General features: G+C 46.0%; 1 protein-coding gene across 5 annotated transcripts in view; it reads left to right on the forward strand.

Annotated features, from left to right (window-relative positions):
• METTL25B (methyltransferase like 25B) overlaps nt 1-18,444 on the forward strand; it is a 65,402-nt gene that overhangs the window by 31,028 nt on the left and 15,930 nt on the right. For all 5 annotated transcript variants that reach the window (XR_016315266.1, XM_089692098.1, XM_089692095.1 and 2 more), the window contains 4 exons: nt 803-1,016; nt 7,851-7,913; nt 9,511-9,654; nt 15,940-16,679. Coding sequence is in view for 4 of the 5 variants with exons in the window: in XM_089692098.1 (XP_089548224.1) it covers nt 803-1,016; nt 7,851-7,913; nt 9,511-9,654; nt 15,940-16,679 (1,161 nt within the window). In the remaining variant the exon portion in view is untranslated. The remainder of the gene's footprint in view (nt 1-802; nt 1,017-7,850; nt 7,914-9,510; nt 9,655-15,939; nt 16,680-18,444) is intronic.

Genomic DNA, 18,444 nt, shown 5'->3' on the forward strand with positions numbered 1-18,444 from the left:
GGGTAAAGGTGATGGACTGGCCAAGCATGTCTCCAGACCTAAACCCTACTGAGCATCTGTGGGGCATCCTCAAACGGAAGGCGGAGGAGCGCAAGGTCTCTAACATCCACCAGCTCCATGATGTCATCATGGAGGAGTGGAAGAGGACTCCAGTGGTAACCTGTGAAGCTCTGGTGAACTCCATGCCCAAGAGGGTTAAGGCAGTGCTAGAAAATAATGACGGCCACACAGAATATTGACACTTTGGGCCCAATTTGGACCTTGTCACTTAGGGGTGTACTCACTTTTGTTGCCAGTGGTTTAGAGATTAATGGCTGTGTATTGAGTTATTTTGAGGGGACAGCAAATTTCCATGTTATACAAGTTGTACAATGACTACGTCACATTGTAGCAAAGTGTCATTTCTTCAGTGTTGTCACATGGAATGATAGAATCAAATATTTACAGAAATGTGAGGGGTGGACTCACTTCTGTGAGATACTGTAAGTAATAGGTGGTTATTGACATGGAGGGAATAATAGTATTGAAGTGAATGTTGTAATTGGATTGGATGTTGCTGGGCTGCGTTGACAAGCGTTGCACCGTCCAGGGATGCAGCTCTGTGCATATATGATGCGCTGTGGCTGCATTAAAATGCATATTGATGCATATGATGTCATTTCCCATACTAGAACATTAGCTAATGCACCATAACGCATAAAACAAGACCATGGTAGCTCTGGAAAATGCAGATTTGACATATTATATACTTCAGCTGACATAATGATTCTGGCACTTATTTCCATCTCTGTTTTTTTTACAGTTACAGCTCCGTGTGGCCCCTCAGCCTTCTTGCTCTGAAAGTCACAGCACACTCCTTGGCTTTCCAAAGGACCCCTCGCTATGAAGAGATCAGCGGGCACCAGAAAAGGCCTGCTGAATTCCAGCATAACCCCTGCCAGAGCTCCCTGCTGGATCCTTTGTTTCGTAAGCATGTCAAGCCGAAGAAACAGCATGAAATCCGGCAGCTTGGCAAAGTAAGAACCTATAAACATTAAAGTGGTTGTAAAGCTTTAGTTTTTTTTTTTTTTTTTTGTATAACATGTCATACTTACCTGTTCTGTGCAATGGTTTTTGTACAGAGCAGCCCCAGTCCTCTTCTTTTTGAGTCCCCTGCCAGCGCTCCTGGCTCCCTCCCCCACCTCCAAGTGCCCACCATAGGAAGCCGGTCTGTTTGCGTCTATTCAGACACACAGTGCCGCTCGGCCCTACCGCTCCGTTGTCTGCTAAAAGGTTTCGACTGACTGCAGCAGCCAATTGCTCCCGCTGCTCTCAGGCAGACCTGTGAGAGCAGTGAGAGGAGCTGCTACAAACAGGAACAGTGCTGGACTGCGATCGCGCTCAGGTAAGCAGTTAGGTTGGGGGTTGCAGGGGAGCTACTACTGAAAGGCTTTTTTTTACCCTAATAGAGAATGCATTGAAGCAATTCTAAAGGTGCGTTTTTTTAAAAATAACAAACATGTTATACTTACCTGCTGTGTGCAGTGGTTTTGCACAGAGCAGCCTGGATCATCCTCTTCTTGGGTCCCCCACAGTCTCTTCTGGCCCCTCCCTCTTGTCAGGTGTCCATTCACACACGGAGCTGCGGCTTGGCTCCCCACCCCCCTCTCCTCGTTGGCTGACTGGCTGTGGTTAACAGCAGCGGGAGCCAATGGCTCCCACTTGCTGTCTCAGCCAATGAGGAGGCAGATACCTGGGACAGCCGAGGCTGTCGTGCACATCGCTGAATCACGATGAGGATCAGGTAAGTATTGAGGGGGCACTTCTGCACACAGAAGGTGTTTTACCTTCATGCATAGAATGCATAAAGGTAAAAAAAACCCTGAGCCTTTACAACCACTTTAACCCCATCACGCCGGCGCCTCCCGGCCCTTTAAGAGTTTCAGAAGCCGGGAGGCAGGGCGGGGTTTAGGGTCATGTGACCGCTGTGACGTGTCGTCACGGCGGTCACATGATCAGGTAAGGTCCCATTCGAAAGAGGAGTTCGGGACCTTTCCATGAGTACCGGACGTGTGTGCTGGGAGCGCTCAGGGCGTGCTCTCTCGGCACATATGTCCTTTTTTAATAGAACGCAAATGTGCGGCCGCTCGGCGTCTAGGCCCAGGTCACACATTTGTGTTCGGCCGCGTGAAGAGGTTAAGATAAAAATCCTTGTACCTTTACAACCACTTTAAGAACATCTGCCTTGAAGTCTGATTTTGGGCTTATTCCATCAGTATTGCAGATACCAACGATGGGGTGCTATTCCTCCCCCTAATACCAAAGACTCATTGTTTACTTTCTCTGATACCAGGTCAATTTCTATTCCTGATGACCACAGTCCAGCCCCCTAAAACATGAAGGACGGTAAATTGGCCCTTTGTTTAAAAAGTTTGGAGACCTCTGCGCTACGCAATGTACACTGAGCTGTGCATGCACATGTACAGGAGTGGTGTCACCCTGTGCCAGCCAGTACCGAAGGCTGAAGACCAGCACCTAGAGGGTACAGATGCCGGTACCAATGAGGGACCTTGCAGGCATCGGACCGTTGGAACTCAGGTAAGTATCTTGTGCCTTTTGTTTTGCTTTATACCAGAACTATACACACCTTTTCTCCAGCGCTGTGATGTCCTGGAGGCTTCCTATCCCTAGCCGTTTTAATTGGTTGAGCTGGGTAGACATTGCGATCGTCTTGGCATTGCCAAAATTGCGGACAGGCAGGTAAGCAACCTTGTTGCAGAAGACACATAGTGCGGTTGATAGACGGAGCACTTTGAAAGTGCAAATAGACTGAGCACTTTGAAAATACAGTTGCTCCAGAGCTTAGTAAATGAGGGGAAGCCCTGCTGACTTCCATCATCCAATCATGTGCAAGCAAAATTTCAGTTTTTTTTTTTCCTTTCGTGTGATTGGATATTCTTTGTAAAGTGAAGCTTTACCTCATTTACTAATCTCTGGAGCAAGCGCACTTGCAAAGTGCTCAGTCTATTCGCCTTTAGTAAATCAACTCCAGTATGTCACTTCTACATTAAAAAGCCTACCTGTTCACAATTTTTTTTTTCCGCACTAAAGTTCCACTTTAACTAACCACTTGCCGCCCAGCCACCGCATATAAACGGTGGCAGGGCGGCGCTCGAAGGCAAAAGCACGTTTTAAAACGGCTGCCTTCAAAACAGGTAGGGGGCGCCCTACCTGTCCCGCGGGTGTCAGCCGACGGGTCACGGACGGTTTTTACCGGCCGTTTTCCCGCGATTGCCGGTGATCGCTAACACAGAGCAGGGTTGTATTGTTTACACACAGCCCTGTTCTGTGTCAGTTCTCTGACAGCTTGCGAGAAGCTGCAGAGTTTCTCTCCCTCGATCAGCTCCCCCCTCCCTCCCCCCCCCCCCTCCAGTACACACCCCGCCCCCTAGTAAAACACTCCCTTTACACTGCAAATTCTAAAAATGTTAACCCCTTCCTCCCCAGTGACATTAGTACAGTTTCAGTGGTTTTTTTTCACTGATCACTGTATTGGTGTCACTGGGGATGTCAGTGACCCCAAGTCAGTTCCCCCCCCAGTGTCAAAATGTCCGCCGCTGTCCCGCAGTCCTGCCATAAGTCGCTGGTCGCCGCCATATGTCGCTGATTGCCGCCATAATTCGCTGATCGGCGCCATTATTAGTATAAATAAAAATTTAAAATCCCAGTATCTTTCCCGCCATTTGTAAACGCTATAACTTTCACGTAAACCAATTAATTTACACGTATTGGGTTTTTTTTTTAGCAAAGACATGTCGCAGAATGCATTTTGGCAGAAATTTATGACTAATTTTGATTTTTGCATTTTTTTTACTGGACATGTTTTATAGCAAAAAGTCGAAAAAATTGTTTTTTTTTCCTCAAAATTGTCAGCCTTTTTTTTTATAGCGCAAAAAATAAAAACCGCACAGGCGATCAAATACCACCAAAAGAAAGCTCAATTTGTGGGGAAAAAAAGGATGTAAATGTCATTTATGTACCTTATTGCATGACCGCGCAATTGATCGTTAAACTAGCGCAGCGCTGTATAGCAGAAAAATGGCGTAAATTGCAGTATCTATAACATAGTTTGTAGATGCTATAACTTCCACACAAAGCAATCAATATACACTTATTGGGATTTTTTTTACCAAAAACATGGAGCAGAATACATTTTGGCTTAAATTTATAACCAACTTTGAGTTTACTATATATTTTTTATAGCTGAAAGTAAAAAATATTGTTTTTCTTCAAACTTTTTGGCCTTTTTTTGTTTATAGCATGAAAAATAAAAAGTGCACAGGTGATCAAATTACAGCGAAAGAAAGCTCTATTTGTGTGAAAAAAAGGACGCAAATTTAGTTTGGGTGCAGCATTGCATGACCGCGCAATTATCAGTTGAATTAGTGCAGCGCCGAGTAGCAAAAAGAGGCCTGGTCATTAAGGGGGGTAAATCCTCAGGAGGTCAAGTGGTTAACCTGTCACTTTGGCCGTCATTGATCTCTGCATGGCTTCATCGGTTAGGCTTGTTCTGTTTTCTAGTAAATAACACTTAGGGGTCAGTTTAGAAATGTTTCCACACAACTTCCACCCAGGAACCACACATTTGTCCAACTGAATTCAATTAGAAAATTGCTTGAATCTTGAGTGAAAGTTGTGTGCATCTTGTGTGAAAACATTTATAAATAGACCTCCTAAAGTGTAGGTGAACCCTAAGGATGAACTTCTCTTATTTGCTCCTATTTGGTCTGTTAATAAATCATTCGAAGCATCTGTTCAGTAATTAACCATTTCAATACCGTGCAATTTTACACCTTCCTGCCCAGGCCATTTTTCACGTTTCAGCGCTCTCACACTTTGAATGACAATTGCGCGGTCATACAACATTTTACCCAAACTAAAATTTTATCATTTTCTTCACACAACTAGAGCTTTCTTTTGGTGGTATTTAATCACCGCTGGGGTTTTTATTTTTTGCTAAATTAACCAAAAAAGACCAAAAATTTTGAAAAAAAAACACATTTTTCTTTGTTTCTGTTATAAAAGTTTACAAATAAATAATTGTTCTTCATAAATTTAGGCCGAGATGTATTCTGCTACATGTCTTTGGTGAAAATAACCCAAATTAGGATGTATTTTTTAGTCTGTAGGAAAGTTATAGAGTTCACAAACTATGGGATAGATCTGAATATTGATCAATCCTGAAGTACTGACGGCCAATCTAATTTCTAGAGGTCCAAGAATGTCAGAACAGTACAGATATCCCCCAAATGTCAGGACAGTACAGATATCCCCCAAATGTCAGGACAGTACAGATATCCCACAAATGACCCCTTTTTGCAGAGTAGACAGTCTGACGTACTTCATAAGAGGCATGGCGAGTTTTTTGAAGTTGTATTTTTATGTCATAATTTTTCGGAAAATGAAAAAATTAAAAAAATTATTTTCACTATTTTTTTTTTTACATACTGTCACCAGTGCAGTACAGCGTCATCATATAACTGGCATGGCGGTTAACAGGGACACTGACTGGTGACAGTATGGAAAAAAAAATATATATATATATATTTTTTTTTTTTTTTTATTATATTTAATTTTTTATTACATTTTTTTTTATTTTTTTTAAGATTTTTTTTTCATATTTTACTATGACCAAAGTAGTACAATGTTACCATAGTAACACTGTACTACTTTGGGGAAGTGATCAGTATTTTTTTTTTTTTTTTTACACAATTTGCTTATAGCAAAGAATTACTTTGCTATAAGCAAGCATTTACCTGAATGAAATCGATTCATTCAGCTTTTTTTTTTTTTTTTGTGCTTAGCTGTGATTTGGTCACAGCTAATCACATGACATGTGCATGTGATTAGCTGTGACCATTCACAGCTAGGCACTAGTATACAATGGATGGCATCATGAATGAAGCCATCCATTGTATACAACTGTCATGTGACCTGCTGTGATTGGTCGCAGCAGGTCACATGGTACCAACAACGGGAGCCGGTACTCAGATCTGTCATCGGCCGTGTCCAAGGTGCACGGCCCGTGACAGATCCCGCTCTGCATTGCCGCAAATGGCGCATGTGCGGGAGCACGCCAAATGGCGTGCACCCGGAATGGAGAAGCACATCTGAAGCCGCCAAACGGCCATTGGCCGGGCGGCTAATGGTTAAAAAAAAAAAAAAAAAAAGTTTTTGATCCTTCTAGAACTCCAGGGGGCCTGGCAGTGAATTCTAGTGTTATCATTCTTGCTGAGTTCACTGATGTGATCTACAGAACACCTCCCCCCATATTGAAGCAATGAGAAGGGGGAGTTCTGTAGTCCTTGCATATGTCTTGTGCTACTGCAGCTCTTCCATAGATAAAATATTGAGAGAGTGTTGTCACCCTAGGACAGGAAGTACTAGATCCTTTAGCGCAGGCATCACATCACATGGTTCCTGTATATACACTATATTGACAAAAGTATTGGGCCAGCCCTCCAAATCATGTGATTCAGGTGTTCCAATCACCTCCATGGCCACAGGTGTATACAATCATCCCCTAGGCATGCAGACTGCTTCTACAAACATTGGTGAAAGAATGGGTCGCTCTCAGGAGCTCAGTGACTCCAAGCGTGGTCCCGTGATAGGTGGTCACCTGTGCAATAAGTCCATCCGTGACATTTCCTGGCTACTAAATATTCCACGCTCAACTGTTAGTGGGATTATAACAAAGTGGAAGCAACTGGGAACAACAGCAACTCAGCCACCACGTGGTAGGCCACGTCACATGACAGAGCGGGGTCAGCGCATGCTGAAGCGCACAGTGCGCAGAAGTCGCCAACTGTCTGCAGAGTCAATAGCTAAAGACCTCCAAACTTGGTGTGGCCTTCAGATGAGCACAACAACAGTGCGTAGAGAGCTTCATGGAATGGGTTTCCATGGCCGAGCAGCTGCATCCAAGCCTTACATCACCGAGTGCAATGCAAAGCATCAGATGCCGTGGTGTAAAGCACACCGCCACTGGACTCTAGAGCAGAGGAGACGTGTTCTCTGGAGTGACCAATCATGGTTCTCTGTCTGGCAATCTGATGGACGTGTCTGAGTTTGGCGGTTGCCAGGGGAAAGGTACTTGCCTGATTGCATTGTGCCAAGTGTAAAGTTTGGTGGAGGGGGGATTATGGTGTGGGGTTGGTGTTGGCCCCCTAGTTCCAGTGAAGGGAACTCTTAAGGCATCAGCATACCAAGACATTTTGGACAATTTCACGCTCCAAACTTTGTGGAAAGAGTTTGGGGATGGCCCCTTCCTGTTCCAACATGACTGCCCACCAGTGCACAAAGCAAGGTCCATAAAGACATGGAGGAGCCAGTTTGGGGTGGAGGAACTTGACTGTCCTGCACAGAGTCCTGACCTCAACCCCATAGAACACCTTTGGGATGAATTAGAGCAGAGACTGTGAGCCAGGCCTCCTCCCCCGACATCAGTGCCTGACCTGACAAATGTGCTTCTGGAAGAATGGTCCAACCTTCCCATAGACACCCTCCTAAACCTTGTGGACGGCCTTCCCAGAAGAGTTGAAGCTGCTATAGCTGCAAAGGGCGGGGCCAACTCAATGTTGAACCCTACAGACTAAGACTGGGATGCCATTATATTTAATGTGCGTGGAAAGACAGGGGTCCCAATACTTTTGGCAATATAGTGTACCTTTAGTACAGCAAAGTATTTACTTGTCTTCTGAGAATCCATCCATCCTGAACACATCCAGGCAGTCCTATCACTTTCCTCCTCTGGTTACACAGCATCAGACAGGTTCTTCTTTATCAGTCCTAATATTTATTCTCATTTACAGCTGGTGAAAAAACTTTGTGACTCTTCAAGCTGTGAACATGTGGTGGATGTCGGCTCTGGTCAGGTATTGTAACCCCCCCCGATAACTGTATAGATGTGTGGAGTCATTGCAGTATGAGACTTTCCAAGTTAAGTTCCCTCCAGATATGGTCACTTGCGCAAAGTTAATGTTTGTCTAGCCAAAAACTACCTGGATTGGGTGCTGGTTCACACCTTGCCCACAGGGGATCCCTCTAGTGATGCGTCCTAGAATTCTGTTTGTTTTCCCCACTGTCTGGCCACACTGTTTGCTCATTTTGCACTCATCTGAAACAAGTACCCCCAAGACCTGGAGTGAGGCCTCCAGAACTGGACACATATTCACATATGTCACAAAAAAGAATGTCTCAACTCTGAGAGGGTTGGAATACAACTGATAAGTGAACGTATACCTGGCACCCCACCCCAATGACCTTGGCTAGCTTTTCCCTTCACAGAGCCTTTCTCGGGTGTAGCATCTTCATTCTCATTATATTGTGGACACACCTCATATACTTTAGGCTAGGTTCACACTTGTGCTGGTGGTTGCCTCTGCGGGACTGCGCCTGTTCCTGTTCCCGCAACCACCCGCAGAGAAAAACGCATTGCCGCTCAGGTGGATTAATCTCAATGGCACTTCCTCGAACTGGGAACAACACTGCACTATGCAGTTTCCCTGCGGCCATGTCTTCTGAAATGGTGACTTGTGACCGGCTGGTGACGTATACAGGGGCCTAGGACCTGGGGCCCCGGCAAGTGAGGTATACAGGAGTCTAGGACTTGGGGCCCCCGGCTGGTGACGTATACAGGGGTCAAGGACTTGGGGCCCCGGCTGGTGACGTATACAGGGGCCTAGAACTTGGGGCCCCGCCTGGTGATGTATACAGGGGTCTAGGACTTGGGGCCCTGCTGGTGATGTATACAGGGGTCTAGGACTTGGGGCCCTGCCTGGTGATGTATACAGGGGTCTAGGATCTGGGGCCCCGGCTGGTGACATATTCAGGGGTCTGGGACCTGGGGCCCTGGCTGTTGACATATACAGGGGTCTAGGAATTGGGGCCCCGGCTGGTGACGTATACTGGGGCCCCGGCTGGTGATGTATACAGAGGCCTACGACCTGGGGCCCTGACTGGTGATGTATACAGGGGTCTAGGACCTGGGACCCGTGCTGGTGACATATACAGGGGTCTAGGACCTGGGGCCCGTGCTGGTGACATATACAGGGGTCTAGGACCTGGGGCCCAAGCTGGTGACGTATACAGGGGTCTAGGACCTACGGGCCCCGACTGGTGACGTATACAGGTGTCTAGGATCTGGGGCCCTGGCTGGTGACGTATACAGGGGTTTAGGACCTGGGGCCCCGGCTGTTGACTTATACAGGGGTCTATGACATGGGGCCCTGGCTGGTGACGTATACAGTGGTCTAGGATCTGGGGCCCCGGCTGGTGACGTATACAGGGGTCTAGGACCTGGGGCCCCGGCTGGTGACGTATACAGGGGTCTAGGACCTGGGGCCCTGGCTGTGAACCAGAGCTTAATGTTTCTAATAAATAAACCTGTCTCATTGTTCCTGGTTACCATTGCTCTGCTTTTCCCCATTAATGTCCTATGTTTCTATTTTTTTTTTTAACTTTTCATATTAGGGCCACCTGTCGAGGGTCTTAGCCTTTGGCCTCGGCCTCGGTGTCACGGCGGTGGAAGCTGACAGTCACCTAGTCACTATGGCCTCCAAGTTTGACCAGGAAATTATGTACATGTTGAAGAAAGAAAAACTCCGACCCACAAAGGTAACTCCTTATTACAGGACACTTTCTAGAGCTAGGATAACTATTCAGATGGAGGGCTTGTTGATTACATGTAGTCCCGTCACACCATGACCTGCTTGGGTATAATGTATGGATGTGCCCCAAGCCTTACTCTATAGAAGCCATGGTTCCAATACACTGCACTGATGATGGCCAACAAGCCTGAAACAATTGTATGCTGTGTGGGATAAATGGCTCAGCAATATTAGGCCTTATATGCACTGTACACCAGCCATTCTGGATGTGCATCTAGCTAATGGTGTGTAAAGGAATAATTTGCTTGGCTCTGCCCTCTATCCTGGAATGAGGAGTAATGCGCTAATGTTTGGGATGTGATGGAATGAGACGTGAATCCCTTCTGTTCTATTATTATTAATATACAGTGTTTATAAAGCGCCAATAGTTCGCTCAGCGCTGTACATTACAAAGGGGGACAGAACATGTGACAGAACAATACCAATACAATGCAAAACATGAGGGGATCGAGGGCCCTGCTCTTTGGAGCTTACAATCTAGGAGGGAGGGGATGGTGGCACAGGAGGAGAAAGCTGTGGGGGATGGAGTGGTAGGAAGAGTGGAGGAGGTCGGCAAGTTAGCAGGGGGTGGGGTAGGCTTCCCTGAAGAGATGGGTTTTCAGGGTGCGCCTAAAGGAGAGGAGAGTAGGTGATAATCTGATGGATTGGGGCAGGGAGTTCCAGAGGATGGGTGACACCCTGGAGAAGTCCTGTAGGCGGGCATGGGAGGAGGAGACCAGGGAACTAGAGAGAAGGAGGTCTTGTGAGGAGCGGAGTGTGCGTGTTGGGCTGTACTTGGATATTAGGTCGGTGATGTAGTTCGGGGCAGTGTGGTCTACAGCTTTGTACATCAGTGTTAGGATTTTGAATTTGATCCGTTGCGCAATCGGAAGCCAGTGGAGGGATTGGCAGAGGGGGGTGGCGGAGATGGAGCGGTTGGAAAGGTGAATGAGTCTGGCAGCCGTATTCAGGATGGACTGAAGCGGGGATAGCCAGCGGCGAGGCAGGCCAGTGAGGAGGGAGTTGCAGTAGTCGAGTCGTGATATGATGAGGGAGTGGATGAGCTGTTTAGTGGTTTCTGGGGTTAGGAACGTGCGGATTTTGGTGATGTTGCGGAGGTGGAGTCTGCACGAGTTTGTTAAAGATTGGACTTGGGGCTGGAAGGATAGGTTGGAGTCCAGAATGACACCAAGTACTCTGGCCTGCGGGGCGGGTTTGATGGTGGCGTTGTTGGAAGTGATGGAGAAGTCAATGGGGGGGGTGGTGTCTGGGCTGGGGGGGAAGACAAGAAACTCGGATTTGGAGAGGTTCAGTTTAAGGAAGTGGAGCGACATCCAGTCTGATATGTCGCTCAGTAGGTGTGTGATTCGGGCGGAGACCGAGGGGGTGAGGTGGGGGGTTGAGAGATAGATTTGTGTGTCGTCGGCATAGAGGTGGTAGTTGAAGCCGTGAGAGTGTATGAGTTGGCCAAGGGAGGAGGTGTAGATGGAGAAGAGAAGGGGCCCGAGGACAGAGCCCTGAGGGACCCCAACAGAGAGGGGGAGTGAGGGGGAGGTGGTAGCGTTATAGGTAACGCTGAAGGAGCGTTGTGACAGGTAGGATGAGAGCCAGGAGAGAGCAGAATCTCTGAGGCCGAGGGAGTGTAGTTTTTTGAGGAGGAGCTTTACTGTTCTATATAAGAGAGCAACTAACACTAGTCGTGGATGAAAGCATGCTCTTCTTGCATGTTTGAAGGCTCTTGGAAGAGCGGTCCTAGATTGCTCTTTAGAGAACATGTGAAAGGCGGTGAGGAGGCCTTAAAACCTTCACTAGCACACCACAACCCATGCTTTGTCCTATGCCCCCCCAAAAGGACAGGGGGTTTAATCCCTGCTGCAAAGCAATGCGACCATGGAACATGTACACTCCTAGCCGCTGTCTCTGCAGGTTAAGGTGGGGGGTGGTAAAAGCAAGGCTAAACCACAGATTTTGTGTTTTGTTTTACCCCCCACCACCACCACATTATTAAGTGTTGTTGCATGGCAAGACCACTTCCTGTTATCTCACATATATATTCTTATTATAGCCAAATTTACCACCCTAACTCCTCCCACAGTTTTTACACTACATAGACAGTAATATACCGAAACGTGCGGATTGTTCCCGATTGGTGTGCTATTACTTTCTGGAACGTTTCGCCGAATGGTTCACGAAATATCGCCGTTTTTGTGGTGAAATTGGTCCCATAGGAATGAATGGCGGAATGTTCAAAACTAGAGTGGGAGCTGACAAAAGCTAGAGTGTGAGCTGAAAAATCAGGACATGATTTCTAAACTGCCATCACTCCCTCATTTTCAAGCCCACCTACACAAATCTTATATCAAAACGTTCAGCTATCCCTGCTGCCACTAAAAATGTCCACGGCTAAGCCATAGTCCTGATAGTTTTCACAATATGACCATTTGTTTGCAACTCACGCCGCCCATTGAAATTCATTGAAACTCAACTCTAGCCACCTCAAATTTGAAGGGCAAATTCTAAACTGAGACAGTGCCTTCATTTTTAATATTTCAGAGACATACTATGCATCAAAATGTAGGTCTGGGTCTTGTGATTCTCACAATATAAAGCTCTTTGGTGTAGGATTTATAATTTTTAAACTATAACCGTTTAAAGATGGCAACCGCCAGTGACGTGAGCAAGTTGGAGCAGTTTGTTTTTAACCGCTCTTCTCTGCCCTTGCTGTAGAGTGAGTTGCCATAGGAACCCAGGTGTGTGAGCAGGCAAGAACACTTCACACAATTTCCGCAGAAATTATAGCTTTTCTAGTTATTATTATTATACAGGATTTATATAGGGCCAACAGTTTGCTCAGCGCTTTACAATATAAAGGGAGACAATACAGCAATAATACAGTTCAATACAAGAGGGGTAGAAGGGCCCTGATCCTGGGAGCTTACAATCTAAAAGGGAGGAGCTAGTGGTACAAAAGGTAGTAACTGTGGGGGATGGAGTGGTAGGAGGAATAGAAGATTCCATTATTAGCTGAGGGCAGGATAGGCTTCCCTGAAGAGAGAGGTTTTCAGAGATCGCCTAAAAGTGAGCAGAGTAGGCGATAGTCTGATAAATTCAGATAGAGAGTTCCAGAGGATGGGGGAAGCTCTGGAAAAGTCCTGGAGACGAGCATTTGAGGAGGAGACAAGGGAGCTAGAGAGCAGGAGGTCTTGTGAGGAGTGGAGAGGATGGTGTGGGTGATATTTGGAGACAAGATTGGTGATGTAATTTGGGGCGGAGTTATAAATGGCTTTATACAGTGAGTAATAGAAGTATTTGAACACCCTGTGATTTTGCAAGTTCTTAGAAATCATGGAGGGGTCTGAAATTCACATTGTAGGTGCATTCCCACTCTGAGAGACATAATTTAAAAAAAAATTCAGGAAATCACATTGTATGATTGTTAAAGAATGTATTTGTCTCGCACTGCTGAACATAAGTATTTGAACACCTGAGAAACAGCAAGAATTCTGGCTCTCAAAGACCTGTTACTGTGCCTTTAAAAGGTCCACCTCTACTCCACTCATTAATCTAACTTAGTAGCACCTGTCTGAGCTCTTTAAAGACACCTGTCCACCCCACAGTCAGTCAGATGTCAACTACTACCATGGGCAAGACCAAAGAGCTGTCAAAAGACACCAGAGACAAAATTGTGGACCTCCACAAGGCTGGAAAGGGCTACGGGGCAATTGCCAAGCAGCTTGGTGAAAATAGATCAACTGTTGTAGCAATTGTTAGAAAATGGAAGAGGCTAAAGATGATTGTCAGTCTGCCTCGGACTGGGGCTCCATGCAAGATCTCACCTCGTGGGGTATCACTGATGAGAAGAAAGGTGAGGAATCAGCCCAGAACTACAAGGGAGGAGCTGCTCAATGACATGAAGAGAGCTGGGACCACAGTTTCAAAGGTCAGTGTTGGTAGAACACTACGCCGTCATGGTTTCAAATCATGCATTGCACGGAAGGTTCCCCTGCTCAAGTCATCACATGTCCAGGCCCGTCTGAAGTTTGCCAATGACCATCTGGATGATCCAGAGGAGGCATGGGAGAAAGTCATGTGGTCAGATGAGACCAAAGTAGAACTTTTTGATCTAAACTTCACTCGTCGTGTTTGGAGGAAAAAGAAGGATGAGTTGCATCCCAAGAACACCATCCCTACTGTGAAGCATGGGGGTGGTAACATCATGCTTTGGGGGTGCTTTTCTGTGAAGGGGAGAGGACAACTGCACTGTATTAAGGAGAGGATGAATGGGGCCATTTTTTGTGAGATTTTGAGCAACAACCTCCTTCCCTCAGTCAGAGCACTGAAGATGGGTCGTGGCTGGGTCTTCCAACATGACAACGACCCGAAGCACACAGCCAGGATAACCAAGGAGTGGCTCCGTAAGAAGCATATCAAGGTTCTGGAGTGGCCTAGCCAGTCTCCAGACCTAAATCCAATAGAACATCTTTGGAGGGCACTGAAACTCCGTGTTGCTCAGCGACAGCCCTGAAACCTGACAGATCTAAAGGAGATCGGTGTGGAGGAGTCGGCCAAAATCCCTGTTGCAGTGCAAACCTGGTCAGGAACTACAGGAAACGTCTGACCTCTGTAATTGCAAACAAAGGCTTCTGTACCAAATATCAACACGGATTTTCTCAGGTGTTCAAATACTTCTGTTCAGCAGTGCGAGACAAATACATTCTTTACAAATCATACAATGTGATTTCCTGAATTTTTTTAAAATCCTGTCTCTCAGAGTGGGAATGTCCTACAATGTGAATGTCAGATCCCTCCATGATTTCTAAGTGGGAGGGGATTCAAATACTTCTGTTCCTCACTGTATGTGATTGTTAATGTTTTGAATTTTATCCGTTGGGCAATGGGAAGCACATGTGAACAAGCCCTACGGCTGGGGAGTCATCAGCGAGGGAAATAGACTAATGGAAGTTTTTTTTTTTTCCACTGACTGACAAGCTTTTCACTGTCCTCGTCATCTTTATAGACTGTCCAAGTCTGAAAAACTGTATGTGTAATACCTCCAAAACAGAAGCTGGTGGGATTCTGAATTTTAATTTGGTAAAGTCCTTGAAATGCTTGTAGTTGACTTCAGTGGGGAGGGCCTCCCACTATAGGGCGCCCCTCCCACTATATAGTTAAAAAAAAAAACAGTTGTTTTTTTAAATATACTTACCAGAAACTCTTCACATTCTATAAAATGTTCATTTCTAGTCTTCCCCCCAGCCCGGACACCACCCCCCATTGACTTCTCTATCATGTCCAACAACACCACCATCAAACCCGCCCCGCAGGCCAGAGTACTTGGTGTCATTCTGGACTCCAATCTATCCTTCCAGCCCCAAGTCCAATCTTTAACAAACTCGTGCAGACTCCACCTCCGCAACATCGCCAAAATCCGCACGTTCCTAACCCCAGAAACCACTAAACAGCTCATCCACTCCCTCATCATATCACGACTCAACTACTGCAACTCCCTCCTCACTGGCCTGCTTCGCCGCTGGCTATCCCCGCTTCAGTCCATCCTGAATACGGCTGCCAGACTCATTTACCTTTCTAACCGCTCCATCTCCGCCACCCCCCTCTGTCAATCCCTCCACTGGCTTCCGATTGCGCAACGGATCAAATTCAAAATCCTAACACTGACGTACAAAGCTGTCCACCATACTGCCCCGAACTACATCACTGACCTAATATCCAAGTACCGCCCAACACGCACACTCCGCTCCTCACAAGACCTCCTTCTCTCTAGTTCCCTGGTCTCCTCCTCCCATGCCCGCCTCCAGGACTTCTCCAGGGTGTCACCCATCCTCTGGAACTCCCTACCCCAATCCATCAGATTATCACCTACTCTCTTCTCCTTTAGGCGCACCCTGAAAACCCATCTCTTCAGGGAAGCCTACCCCACCCCCTGCTAACTTGCCGACCTCCTCCACTCTTCCTACCACTCCATCCCCCACAGCTATCTCCTCCTGTGCCACCATCCCCTCCCTCCTAGATTGTAAGCTCCAAGGAGCAGGGCCCTCAATCCCCTCATGTTTTGCATTGTATTGTTATTGTTCTGTCATATGTTCTGTCCCCCTTTGTAATGTACAGCGCTGAGCGAACTATTGGCGCTTTATAAATACTGTATAATAATAATAATAATTTCCTTTTTTTTTTCTTATGATCTTTATGAAAATCATTGCTGATTAGTTTTTACGTTCTATTATTTTATTTTTAGAATGCTGGTTTTGAGGTGAGAAGTATCCCTTTCCCGAAACCTCCTCGGCACATCTTGGCCTGTGTGGATCCTCAGGCACCTTGGGAAGATTTTGTGAGGCAGTTAGCTGGCAATGCAGAGGAGACCCCGCTACAAAGCGTGGGAAGAAACCAAATGGCCGACGACGCAAGGAGGGCTTTCCCGAACGCAAGTATATCGCACACAACTCCTTCTACAGACGTGAGCTCAGAGGAAGTAATAGACTCAAAGATCGCTCGTGAGAATAATGCGGCTGAACCTTCCACATGTCGCAGTGTCACTAAATCCCGAGGAGACTCCAAATTTGTATTAACAGGACTTCACGCATGCGGTGACCTTAGCATAGCCATGTTACGTCATTTCGCCAGGTGCCCCAGTGTTGTTGGTATCACGTCTGTAGCTTGCTGCTACATGAAACTGACCACGTTGGAGATGCCTCAGCCGCCTGGTGTTCTGTCGTCTGACTCGGACATTCAGGAGTTTGGCTACCCGATGAGCTCCTGGTTGTCCCTCCTCCCTGGGCACAAACTGTCCTATAAATCCAGAGAAGTGGCGTGTCACGCTATAGAGGATTACATAGACCGCCTTAAAGGTGAGAGCGACATCTTGAGAACTCATTGTTACCGGGCTGTGTTGGAGACTGTGATCCGAAGAGTGGATCCTACCATGAGACGCCGTGGGGTGCAGACCATCAAAAAGGCACACAGACTTCCCTTTACTGAGTAAGTGTGAAGATAAAGACTTGACAGGATCATTTATACCAGGGGTGGGCAACCAGCTGTTGTAGAACTACAAGTCCCATGAGGCATTGCAAAACTGACAGTTACAAGCATGACTCCCAAAGGCAGAGGCATGATGGGACTTGTAGTTCACCAACAGCTGGAGGGCCACAGTTGCCCACCCCTGATTTGTACAAATCCACAACCGCGAGTGCTGGGGAAATCCTAGGAGTCACTGAAGGTGGTGAAAATGAGGATTCAGTTAGCCGATGTGCTTTTTACACTACTATGTTTACTTACAGCCAGGAAATTTAGGCAGGTACCACCGCTGTAGACTTGTTGAAGTTAAGCCCTTGTTCGCAGTGGTGCGATTGTCATGTTCTGAATCGCATGACAAGTCACATCCCATTGCCTGCAATAGAAACATTCAAATTGCCGCAACTCATGAAAAGGAAAAAGATTCCTGCACTACTTTTTTTCCGACTTTGTTGCAACTTGCATAGACTTTTTTTGAATGAAGTCGCAAGCCACAATGAAATCAGAGGTTCAAATCGCACTGATCTGAAATAGTGTGATTTCAAAGTGGCACTGGTGTGATTGTAGAGAGTGGTTCAACCCCATTGTGTCCCTTTAGGAACATCCCACTGCAGTTCATGCTGCCTTCAGGAACTAGATGGTGCTGTGCAAATTACAAGCCTATGTAAAGATATTTGGTAGGGATGTCTTTATTATTATTATTATTATACAGGATTTATATATTATTATATTATTATACAGGATTTATATATTATTATTATTATACAGGATTTATGGCGCCAACAGTTTGCTCAGCGCTTTACAATATACAGTGCGGATTGAAAGTTTGGGCACCCCAGCTAAAAAGTTGTATTAATGTGCATAAAGAAGCCAAGGAAAGATGGAAAAATCTCCAAAAGGCATCAAATTACAGATTAGACATTCTTATAATATGTCAACAAAAGTTAGATTTTATTTCCATCATTTACACTTTCAAAATAACAGAAAACAAAAAAATGGCGTCTGCAAAAGTTTGGGCACCCTGCAGAATTTATAGCATGCACTGCCCCCTTTGCTAAGTATCACAGCTTGTAAACGCTTTTTGTAGCCAGCCAAGAGTCTTTCAATTCTTGTTTGAGATATCTTTGCCCATTCTTCCTTACAAAAGTCTTCCAGTTCTTTGAGATTTCTGGGCTGTCTGTCACGCACTGCTCTTTTAAGGTCTATCCATAGATTTTCAATTATGTTGAGGTCAGGAGATTGTGAAGGCCATGGCAAAACCTTCAGTTTATGCCTCTTGATGTAATCCCCCGTGGATTTCGAGGTGTGTTTAGGATCATTATCCATTTGTAGAAGCCATCCTCTCTTTAACTTCAGCTTTTTCACAGATGGCATCAAGTTACCATCCAAAATTTGCTGAAATTTTATTGAATCCATTTTTCCTTCTACTCGTGAGATGTTCCCTGTGCCACTGGCTGCAACACAACCCCAAAGCATGATTGATCCAACCCCATGCTTAACAGTTGGACAGAGGTTCTTTTCCTTAAATTCTGTGCCCCTTCTTCTCCAAACATACCTTTGCTCATTCTGGCCAAAAAGTTCAATTTTAACCTCATCGGTCCACAGAACTTGTTTCCAAAATGCATCAGGCTTGTCTATATGTTCATTTGCAAAGTTCAAACGATGATTTTTGTGGTGAGGACGTAGAAGAGGTTTTCTTCTGATGACTCTTCCATGAAGACCATATTTGTAC

The sequence above is a fragment of the Staurois parvus genome, unplaced genomic scaffold (genome assembly GCF_062004578.1).
Source record: "Staurois parvus isolate SC_StPar_1 unplaced genomic scaffold, SC_StPar_1.0 ptg000575l, whole genome shotgun sequence".
Classification (NCBI taxonomy): Eukaryota; Metazoa; Chordata; class Amphibia; order Anura; family Ranidae; genus Staurois; species Staurois parvus.